The following is a 12,432-nucleotide window of genomic DNA, read 5'->3' on the forward strand; positions in this document are numbered from 1 at the left end:
GGATATTGGGAGGAGTGTTGAGCAGTGGCGATGCTACATAAAGGGCAACTAGGGCACTGCCCCACAACAATTTTAACATAAAAAGTTCATCTGAAGAGACGATCGGTATATACGCGTACCTAAATTTGTTGTTTTTTCCCTCAACCCTTACGTTGCTGCAACCAGATTTACAGGGTATGCACCCTGTGCGAGGTTAATATATTTCTCCGTCCTGTTGGAGAGAGTCCAATCTCAGCTCTGCCCGGAGACGTGACATCACTGACTGATCCAAGCATTTACAACATAGGCAAGGGACGGTCCCCTCACAATGGAAAAGCGCAAAATTCGTAGCCGTCTCTGGGCAGTAAACGAGGTGCCCTGCCCATTCATGTTTGCCTCGTTCACCGTTCAGTGTTTCCAACGCTTGGCAGGCAGTTTATTCGTTTTTCCAGCCTGCAGCAATAAGATAGAAAAAAAACCTCGAATGCTTTTCTTTGCGCTTGTTCCGGCGACCTGAAAAGTTGAGAATTAGAATTAGAATTAGAATTAGAATTTCTTTATTCATGGGCGAAGTTCAGCCTGTGGCTGCTCTACCACTTAACCCGCAAAATCTACTACAATAAAACAGACAAAATACAATTACTACTATAACATACGAATTCCATTACATTTTCACTTCTAAATATTTCAGTAATTAACACACTAAAAAGATAAAAAAAACAATTTTTCTCATTCACACACATCAAAATGTTTATCATCTCCTTTCTTCCCATTGTAATACGGATTTGGATTTGAGTTAGTGTGTGAGTTTGCGTTGCGTTCCGTCTGTGCATATTGGTCGCTTATGAAATAATTAGTTTTCGCGAGTTTATAGTTACTGTACGTGTTTATTTATTTGTGTAATTGTGTCTGTGTTCCAGCAACTTGACATACAGAATATCTTCGTAAGTATAAACAAACTTTTTGGGGGTACATGGCCAATGTAAAGTGTTGTAACTGAACTTAACGCTGCATCATTTTCCTACTTAGTCATTGATATTAGTGGATACTTGGTGAATATGACATTGAATCATGTAGAAACTTTAATATCTACGCCTTTCAATTCATTGACAATGGAAGAGAAACTGCAGTGTAACATTTTCCTAATCATTCCAGTATCTACCCAAACTTTAGTTACTGCAGGAGTATAGGGTTCCGACGTCAGTATTCGAGTTTTTTTATATTCATGTAATTTGTTCCATATGTTGCTGATTTTTCGTATTCCTACGTAATGAGTATTTAATGCTCATTGGAGAGATATCTTTATCAGAATGTTACATTTTATTCCAAATTTTTTGAACAATTTACTTACTCCATATCAAGGAACTCCCCTCAAAAACCTTAAAGAGGAATATAGAGGTTAACTGCCCCCCCCCCCCCTCTCCACCCAAAAGAAAAATGTGCCCTGCCTGACTGCTGGTCCCTGACCGCCCCTGGTGTTGAGTATGGATAAATCACTGCTGGTGATAAAATTATACTTGTCGTTCCTGTACTGAACTTTTTATACACTCAACATTGCAATGCAATTTATATATATCTTTATAAATAGAGGTAAATTGTAACTGAATTAACATGTTCAGTTACTATAAGTGCACTTTCATTATTATTTCATACAAAGGTGCCAGTGGGATTTGTTCTCATGGGGCCAGGCATCCCCCATTTTAAAAAAAAAATCTCACAAAGCATCCGCCACTAAAATAACTTGAATAGGCAAAATACCTATGATATATCTCCATGTTGATCCATACAAGCATCCCCCACACCCAACTGGGCAAGACACCCCCCAGCTAGGAATTTCCACTTCAAGCACTGAGGGTCAGAATAAGATTTCTTATCTTGCCTTTCATTCATAAAAACTCATGTTTTACCTTTTATTATTATTTTTTACAAAACATAAAATCAAAATTGAATTGAAAATGTCTTGGCATTGCATCAAGTTCCGACTTGATTCCACTATTTAAATCGAAACTGGGTTCGACTTGCTCCCTTTCCATAAACACCTTCCACTATGTTGATGAACAGTTTTTGTACTTTCTCAGGAAGCACAGATATCAAACAGACCCTCCTTAATCTGCTGTCTTTGATGGCACCCCTCATCCATGCTTTTACCCTTTGAATTAAATTAAGTATTTCCTGATACAGCTTCATTCAATATTATATTATATGTGCTTTTTTTGTTGTTTTAACTACTGGTTTATCAAATATGTGTGACATTACTTGTCATATTTAGACATGATTCAATTCATGGCAAGCTGTAAAACTATCTTATGAGATATGCAGGGCTGGACTGGGACTGCCAAGAGGGTGGTGGCAATTTTCCTTAAGCACCCCAAGAAATAGTTGATTGTAATGGGATATCAGTACAGTAAAAGCTGTAAAAAAGAGGCATATTACAATAGAGAACGGAGGCGCAACCACAAATTTTTGTCTGGGAGGGTAGGGGGTAATCACCAGAATAAACGTGTCAATAATAATAATAATAGTGTTGTTTTTATTATTATTATTAGTAGTAGTAGTAGTCACATCAAAGACGTTATCGACGTGATTCACGCAAAAGGGGGACAAGTTGGTGCTAAAGCAATAGTGTCGGACCAAACGGAACAAAACATTCAATTTCACATCAGCTAACAATGGAAAATAAACACACAAACTATTTTTGAAAGCCAGAAAATGCATGTCGTATATAATTCGTTTTGTACATATGACAAGTATATATTGAGAGCAAAATGAGCAAGAAAATTTTTAGACCAATTTTTTTGAAAACTGAAAACAATATTAATTTAAAAGGGGAAATAATTTCACGGGAGCACCATGACATCCTCTCTTTTACATCTTTTTTCATTCAGGTCGTTCGGCGCCCCCTAGCTGCAACTGAACTTGAGATTGTAAGAAAAGCAGAAATTGCAAGTGAAGCGAGCAAGAAAATTTTACGAAATGTATTTTTAATTGTATAAAATTTGCAGTCGAGGTGTGGGGGAGGGGGGGGGGGTTGGATGCCTCCTTGCTCCCCTGTGTTTGTGCGACTGATAGAGAAGGCATTTTTTAAAATAAAAAAATATGAAACTTGTATTTTAATGATAACATTTAAATATGAAGGCCACGATAGTAATTTATATACTATAGTACAGAATGTTATTGTACTTTATTTACATGTTGATATTGCTTTTTATGAATTGTCAGTTTATATTCTGTTAATATATTATGCAGTAGGCCAGTAGTAACTTCAATTAATCCAACTTTTTAGCAACGCACCAGGTGGAGGCACATAGTGGTCTGGATTCCATTAAAAACTATAGGCCTAGTTCCGATTAGCTTTTCTGTGCATAAAGTGGACTTAAAAATAAACTCAAACTAACAAAAAAATAGCCACACTTATGTAATCAGTAATAAGGTTTTGGTGCTATATTCAAAGGAGAACTTCCCAGTTTAGCACCATCTTTCCAAGGGCAGTCGCCGAGCCCTTAATCTGCTCCTGTGGAAGTCGAGGAGGGCACAGCGAAAAAAATGTCTATTCACCAAGTGAGCAATTGTGTTTAGTAGAAAAAAAAAGGCACCGAATTCATGTCTTCGGAAGGGCAACGAGATGAGAGGGTGCACCGGGATTTTGCTCGGTGTCCTGGTGGGCCAGTCCAGCCCTGGTGATATGTAAAGTAATTTTATCAGTTTTTGTCTCCTCTAGCTTCAGTGCCTCTTTTTAAAGCTGATTTTTTGTTTTATTTTGCATTCAGTCCTTTTAAATATTAATAATAACGATAGTGAGTACTCAATTCAGTAATTTTGCAATGCATTTTCTATTTGAGGCATGAAAATTGTACCTAATATATCCACAATAATCGTAGTCAAAATGTTTATTTCAGCGCTTTTTCCCTCAGTGGGCAAGCAAGAGTGCCAAACTTGCTGAGAGTGGGGAAATCGATAGAAGTTTGGGGCCAGAGCATTGTGTTAAGGATGCAGTGATAAAGCTTTGGCACATAGGAGAGTATTTGAAGGAACAAACTATGGTAAGTACAACAGAACAGATACATTCTCAATTTTTAATTGTTATTTAACTGTTGTTGTACAACCAACAGCAAGGATAATAGTAGGCAAATTGTCTGTTGCTATTTTCACACTTTTTATACTACAGCCTGGGTTGTTGTAAGGAAAGGGATTCTGTTGAATCGAAGGAGAAGTCATTCTCTGCTTATTAACGTTTTTATTTCAATTCATTATCTTTGTCACATTGTGGAAAACCAACTGAATGAAAATGCTGATAGACTATTCTATTTCTTTTGCTGTTGGGTGTACATACCTAATTCATCTATATGTTTTATTGATTTGGCTTATTTTACTTCACTTTGTATCTAAAGATATCTGTTTGGTGGTTAAGTGGAGATAGGTAATTTACTCTTATAAGCTTACTTTTCATTTTTCCGCGTAAATTTTTCTTGGGATAGATTTCACCACACGCCTGACAAAGCCACCAGATGGGTGGCGAAATCGATCGTGAGAAAAATTTACGCGGAAAAATTAAAAGTAAGCTTATAAGAGTAAATTATTTTACTTCGCTTTTCTGCCACTTTTGGCTCATCACAAAGATGAGAATGAGTGATGTGTGATGAAATCGATGGAAGGACACTTACAAAGAACACCCATGACTAGGTCAGGATTCAAACCTGGACTCCCTGACATTGTAGCATGCTGTGCTAGCCACTCCACCTCAAAGGCCAGCTTGTTTAGGACTGAAACCTACAAACCTATGCTGGTATATTATGTGATAATAGTGCAGATATAACTTCTGCTGAGTGCTGATACAAATTTATAAAAGTCCAAATTTACTGCGAGTGAGAGGCATCTCGTGAACGCATGCGTCAATTGTGGGAAAAAGGACAGCTTGCTCTGCGATGACATTCATGAACATTTCTACATTCTAATTTCTTCATATAGGAGAAGTATTTATTTTACACGAGAGCACTGAACTAAGCTTATATTATTACATTTCTTGGATCTGAAGTGAAAGAAAGTAATAATTCTTTTCCCACAATTGATGCATGCGTTCACGAGTTGCCTCTGTTGCGAGTTATGGCAAAGGTAGAAAAGTTAATTTAGTTGCAGTGCAAAATGTTCAAAATGCATTTTGCTTGCTAAACTATGGCTATGTACAGCCTTACACAATAAATGCAAAACTTGGTTATTTTTTGTTCATAAAATAACATCAAAATTATTCATCTAAGGTTTTGTACAAACTAAATACATAATGTGAATACCATGCCCATGTGATAAAGTGCTAAAAAAAATATACAGGTAGATAGAAGTCCAGCTTTAATATAACTGTCTGTAGAAATTTTGCCACTTTTTTCATTTTTAGCTGATTATTTCATTGCTTATGAATTCCTGACCCCTTTTTTGGGTACTAATCAGCAAAAACTAAAAATAAAAAAAATAAAAAGAAAGTGCCTTTATACACTGGTTGTGTGAATCCATGCAAACTATCAGCTTGAAATAATTATTTATAGGATGTGCATAAGTTATTTGTAGATATTAGAATCACTTTTGGTGGAAGTACATTAATCTCGTGATCCTTCAATGATGTTTATTAGGCTCTAAGATAGGAAAAGCAAGGTAAAAAATAAATGTACTGCTGGGATGGAGCTTAGTTTAGTTTATTTGCATCCAAGAACTACCGGTGTGTACAAATAACAGTACATGGTAATATAGGACATGTCAATGCTTACATTACAATACAATACTACATTAATAGATTTTACACATACAAATACAAAATACAAGCCAAAAATTGTAAGAAATTGGTTCTTACTCTAGTATTATATCAAAATGACTAAAAAAATATAACATGAGAAGGTATAGAACAGTACAGCCTACTTCTAGGTGATACTAATTTTCCACCTTCATTCAACATTTAAATTTACAAGAAGAATATGTGATTATACTACATTATATACATTTTGTCTTATGTAAAAGTAGCTTCCATGTATTCAGCTATAGAATAAAAAACATGCTTCAGAAGCATCGATTTTATCTTGCGCTTGAATATCAACAATTTTGGTTCTTTCCTCACATCTTGTGGTAGTTTATTGTAGAGATCTATGGAAGAGTTTCTTACATAAGTTAAGGCGGCAGTTTTTAATGTGAAGTTTGTCTTTATTTCTTGTGTTTAGGCCATGTATTTTCTCATTTGTGACAAAGTTGGAAATATTTTGCTTAACATAAATTAAACATTCATAAATGTATATGCAGGGGAGAGTTAACACATTAAATTTACGGAAAAAGAGTTCTACATGAATAAGCTTATACGGAAGGAAAATGTAATATGTAAACTCATTTAAATTTCTCTTGATTTAAAATCCAATAATTGTTATAGGCAAAAATAACAAAAAAAATTGTGTAGAATAATATACAAAATACTAATCATGCTGAACCATAAATATTGTCATTATTATTAAACTGTAAATAAACATTTCAACTGATATTTTGCAAACTGTCATTGAAGAAATTGCCAAAATTCAGTTACAAAGACTATAAAAAAATATTTTAAGTTAACAATTACATAGTATATCCAGAATGTTTTATTTAACTGGAAGAAAAGTTGCTGAAATTATTAAAGTTTCATTAACACACTCAACAAACTTTTCCAAAGTAGGTTCATACATACAGTACCAGAAACAGAAAAATGCATATTTACACATAATTTTCTATTTGGTTTAATCAGACTGTTCAAACATTTTACGGAGTCGTGTACCAGGAAAAGCCTTTATATTAAAAATATATATTTATATGTATGGTGCTGAAAAATATACAAGTAATTTTAAACATGTTTTTTTAAATAAAAAATCTGATTTAATTTTTAAAAAATCATCAATTTTTTTTTTTTAAATAAAAATCATGATTATCCACCCTGTTTCAAAATACCACACTTGAAAATGAGAATGTAGAACTTATAAAAATTAAGTATCTTCATTTACATCATAGTGATAATTCATATTTTAATTCACTATAATTTTGAGATGGAGAACATGTTTTTTGGAAACAACTATGTTTGATTATTAGGCCTCTTACAGAGCCGCTTTGGATTACATGGCTAAAAGACTTTCTGGAGATCTACCTGACTACTCGTTGCTAGACTATCTTTTAAAACTAGACTCTCTGCTTAATGTTGAGGAATACGTAGGGTTGTATGGCCTGGGAACTCCTTTGGTTAATGCAAGAGGTAGGTGGTTTTTTTTTTCAGTTATTCTTTATGGGACTAGGAAAATGGTTGGGTAGGGTATACCACAGCAAAGTATATGGAAAGCAATTAAGATGTGAAGACAGCCTGTTAAGAATATTGAAAAATCATATGTGCTGTTTGCTAAATATTGCATGCCAGTTACTAACAAATGGTTGGTTTGGCTCTTCAAAGAAGGAAATAATTAGAACAATGGGATGGGAGTTGGGAAGTTTTCAGTGTGGAAAATGTACAGTGGAATGCATAAGTATTCCCAAGAAAAATGTCCATCACCATGTTCATTCTCTATACATTAGGCAATCAGAACTACAAAGATTGAAACAAAAAAGCCAAACAAGCTGCTGACAACCTCTGCACCAGCATACATAAAAATTCTAATCCTTAAAAACACATAGGATGAAAGAGAAAATTAAAGAAAATTGTTATTGACAATTTGCCGAGCAATACTTGTGCATCTCATTGTACACGATTTTCCGACACTGGGAAAATGTGATCTTATTTTTCTCCAAAGTGATTGTTTTCACAATTTATGGAATCAGAGGTTTGTCATTTCCAGGAATTTTCCAACACAGTGTCAAGGAAACTTCAAGAATTAATCACTTATAATGCAAACCGTTCAAAATTTCCTTGACTGTTTGGGATCCAAAAAAATCAGGAAATCATTTCCTGAGTTAGAATCAGGACTGGAATTTTTTCCCAGTACCCAGTAACGACCATGCACTTCCATAGATTTCAACTATACCTCTTCGAGGAGCCAAATTTTTCTCAAATTTTCTGTTTCTCTATTAAAAGCTGTGTGTTTTCTTAACCCTTAACCGGGCAACCAGTGTCTATCAGACACTGTTGCTTATACTTTTTGTCACATACTCCAAACCATACTTCCTGCGACACATGATATTTTTTTTAATTTGTTTGTTTCTCTTTTTTTTTTTTCTCATTTCACAATATTTGACTTTGTTTGATAATGAAGGTCAGGCTTAAATTTTTTTTTCCATTTCACTCACATAAACGGGCAAGCAGTGTCTGTCGGACACAGTGTACAATTGATATGTAAAGAAGTCTACTTGAATATGTATTAACAAATGTTTAATAAAAAATAAAGTATTTAATAAGACATCACATAAAAATATTATTAATGCTAAAATAGAAAAAATGAAAAATATATGAACAAATAAAACGCTCTTATGTTTAATATTGCTAAACTAACTAACTAACTAACTCTCTAGCCTTCTTAAACCCGAAGGTTCATGGCTGCAGCAACACAGGCCTTCCATCTGTCCCTATCTTGAGCAAGATTTATATACTTTTTTCCATCCCTACTGATTTCCTTTAGGCCCATCTCAACGTTGTCCCTCCCTCTACGTCTTGGCCTTCCTACAGGTCTCTTACCATCAGGTTTCCCAACAAGAATCCTGTAAACTCCTCTTTCCCCTTCCATTCGTGCCACATGGCCTGCCCACCTAAGTCTTCTTGATTTAATCATTCTAATAATATCTGGACATGAATACAAATTATGTAGTTCTAATTATGTAACCTTCTCCACTCATCTGTCTCCTCATCCCTTTTAGGTCCAAATATTTTCCTAAGGATCTTATTTTCAAATAAAAATATGTTTAATATTGCTAAGAAGTAAAATTTATTACCACTTTTCACTATTTAAATTAGATATTATTAGGATTTCGGGGGGGGGGGCTTGAGTCCCCTTAGCCCTCCCCCTGGCTACGTGCCTGTATGGGATGCATAAAGTGTATTAAGAACAAAACAGTAGTGCATTGACAGATTGACTCACTATTTCTGTAACAAAACTTCTGGATTTGAGTTCCAGCTTAGGAATGGGTGTTTCTGTTTTCAAGTCCTTTCCTTGGTTTAATCTAATCACCATTCATCCTCATCCTTATCATGGCAATTAGTCAAAACGTGACAGACAGGCAACATAAAATAAAAACAAATCATACACCTGTGTTTACGTAGATGTGGGTCTGTATTTGCTTCATTTGCTTTACATGCTGCCCAGAATATTTGCTCAAAATTTTGTTTTTTAGCATTAATAGTTTGCAAACTATACTGCTGGACAAAAAAAACCGGACACTTGCATTTTTTGTGATAATGCATAAATTCTGATTCGAAGGTTAACTAAAGGTTGCAGAAATTATTGGAAATAAGAAAACCTGAATATATTCAACAGAAGGCAAATTAAAATGTATTGTTAATAAGATAAATTAGAACAAAAACGAAAGTTGCAGAAAACTACCAAAGAAAAAAGAAAAAAGGAAATCTTACCAATATTTTTTTTCATATTGTTAACTGGTACTGTTGGGGTATATAAGCTGTCTAGTAGCGGCTGTTACCTCCCCTGCCATCAATTACAGCTTGTAACCCCGTGGCATACTTCGAATAAGGTTGGCAATCAATTCTTGGTCCAATTGCTCCCATTCTTCTTGAATAGCACGTCTTAGCTCTTCAATTGTTTCTGGAACTATTGCGCGGTTTCTGGTATGTCATTTCAGTTCATCCCAGATGTGCTCTATCGGATTTAGGTTCGGACTTTGTGGTGGCTATTCTAATCGCGTAATCGCAACTTCGTCCAAGTACTCCGTGACAATATTCACAATGTGAGGACGCGCATTGTCATGCATAAAAACAAAGTCCAGGCCTATGGATGGTGCATATGGTACTACATGATCTGCCACACATTCTGTAATATACCTACAAGCTGCCAGTGCCCCATTCTCTACAAACCAACTCTGTACGTCCTTGTAAAGAGATACCTCCCCAGACCACATGACACCACCGCCTCCAAAGGGTGTTATTTCAACGAAACAACATTGCGCATAATGCTCATTAGGTCTTCTATACACATGTTCACTCTCGTCTGATGAACGTAGGTTGAATTTTGACTCATCGGAGAATAAAACCTTTTCCCACTGCTACACATTCCAATGTAAGTGTTTTGTAGCAAATTCCAGTCTTTGCTTCCGGTGACGTGCTAACAACCTGGGTCCTGCAGCTGGCCTCCGAAATGATAAACCACTTTCATTCAGTCTTCTATGAACTGTTCGTGAAGAAACCACAGCTCTATGAACATTTCTCAAATGCTGTGCCACAATATTTGAAGTCGTACGACGGTCTCTTAAGACTATGATACGCATTAAACGATCTTCCCGTGCTGTTGTGCATCGTTTCCGACAAGAAACCGGTCTTCTACCATAGGAACCAGTTGCATCATACCGTCTGAGAGCTTCATGGATAGTACTTCATGCTATTTTTAGCACCCTAGCAATATAACGCACACTACGACCATCATCACGAAGAGCTACTGCTTTTACTACCTCTTCACGTCTCATTTTCAAGCTAGCAAACTTACAATACACTTGCAAGAAAAACACCAGCAATGACAATGTCAATAACATATGTTACTATGGTTACTATGAACCAAAATTCATGCCTCTCTAGACATTAAACAAAATAACATCAACAGGAATTGAAATTCAATCAATTAAAACAAAATTGCATGATATTAATTTTGAGCCTACTAGGTGTTCCAAATAAGTAAATACGAGTAAATAAATAAATAAATAGATAAATAATAAATGGAAAAACTATGGAAAATGTTCAATAATGAATGTTCAATTGTTCAATACTTAACTGAGAGCGTAATTCATAAGTAATTGCAATTCAGATGTCAAATATTAAGGTGTCCGGGTTTTTTTGTCCAGCAGTATATATACAAACAAAGCATGTATGTGCTTTTGCTTCTTTGTTCCTCAATGCATTAGCTACATACTTTATTTATTCATTTATTTCTCTTTTTTCTGTTGACCCTTTGTGAGAGGGTCATATTACATCTTGTTACAAAGTATTACCCTGTATCCCTTCACGACCTATGCTTTTTCCAACAAAATTTCCATGCATTAAAATTGTGAACCTTTTATTAAGTACATTTTCCTGCATTTTCTTTACAGACATCAGAATTTTACTAGAAATCTTAGCATCAAGAAACCAACTCTCCTTGCAGTAAACTATTCGTGATGTTATAAGAGTCCCATAGATATCTGATGTAGAAACATGACACATGCTTTTTTTATATAGCAACACTAGGCTCGCAAATTTTGAAACCTCCTTTTTACCTCAAAATAGGTGTATTAAAATGCACAGGTTTTTTTATTGATTATATAGAGTTAAAATTTTTTCTTGGAAATATTCATTACATGTTTCTTTTATAACCAGTTGGAACTTACTTTCTGGACATGCCCTGTACTTTACAACAGGTTAACCATTGAAGCGAAAGGTAATTCTAAGTATAATCTGTTGCTGAACTGCAGAAACTTTTTATGCAGACTGTATACATACCTCCTATCTTCTTTACAGATGCAGTTTGGCCATGTGACCATGACTTCATACCCTACAATGTATGGAAAGAAGAGGAAATCGAAGATGAAGAAGAAGGTGAAAATGAATAATGGTACAACAAGCACTCTGAGAAGAATGAACTAAACATGGAAGAAATGCAGCAGTGAATTTCTAGTGAAATTCTGATGTCTGTAAAGAAAATTGAGGAAAATGTACTTAATAGAAGGTTCACAATTTTAATGCACGAAAATTTTGTTGGAAAGAGTGTAGGTCGTGAATTACTGATTAAAAGTATATACTGCTACATATGTAAAATGACCATTATTGTTTATTGGAAATTTTTACGTTATCTTTGTAGATTTTCGTTCATTGGAAATGGAATAATTTGTTTTGATGTTATCTTTGTAAAGTAGAATTACGTTCACTTCTTGCAGACCATTAGATGTAATATAATGCAATAGATTTGAAGGTGAAGGTGTTTTTCTGGAATTGCGAATATTACCATTCTACCTGTGCCCTGCTAAGCAACAGCTGAAACTCATTCAAATGCAGTCCAAACTATAACAACACATATGGCAGAGTTGGATGTCTCCCCATCGTCTGGTATTAAGCATGGCTTCCAATAACCAAGCTGGATGACTCCTAGTCTGGTATTAAGCATGTCCCCAACAACCAAGTTGGACGTCTCCTAGTCTGGTATTAAGCATGCCTCCAACAACCAAGTTGGACATTTCCTAGTCGTCTGGTATTAAGCATGGCTCCAACAACCAAGTTGGACGTCTCGCAGTCGTAAAAATAAATATTGTTTTTCATCTTGTACCCACCCTCCCCCAATATTT

General features: G+C 35.1%; 1 protein-coding gene across 4 annotated transcripts in view; it reads left to right on the forward strand.

Annotated features, from left to right (window-relative positions):
• Positions 1-11,891, forward strand: part of LOC145998601 (testis-expressed protein 47-like) — a 31,435-nt gene extending 19,544 nt beyond the window's left edge. For 3 of the 4 annotated variants that reach the window (XM_083135047.1, XM_083135048.1, XM_083135049.1), the window contains 3 exons: positions 3,876-4,019; positions 7,066-7,225; positions 11,612-11,891. In XM_083135047.1, coding sequence (XP_082991173.1) covers positions 3,876-4,019; positions 7,066-7,225; positions 11,612-11,703 — 396 coding nt within the window. In that variant the 3' untranslated portion in view covers positions 11,704-11,891. The remainder of the gene's footprint in view (positions 1-3,875; positions 4,020-7,065; positions 7,226-11,611) is intronic. The other variant, XM_083135050.1, reaches the window with a different exon arrangement.
• Positions 11,892-12,432: the final 541 nt, after the last annotated feature.

Source organism: Lepisma saccharinum, chromosome 14, assembly GCF_977018435.1.
Source record: "Lepisma saccharinum chromosome 14, izLepSacc3.1, whole genome shotgun sequence".
NCBI lineage: Eukaryota > Metazoa > Arthropoda > Insecta > Zygentoma > Lepismatidae > Lepisma > Lepisma saccharinum.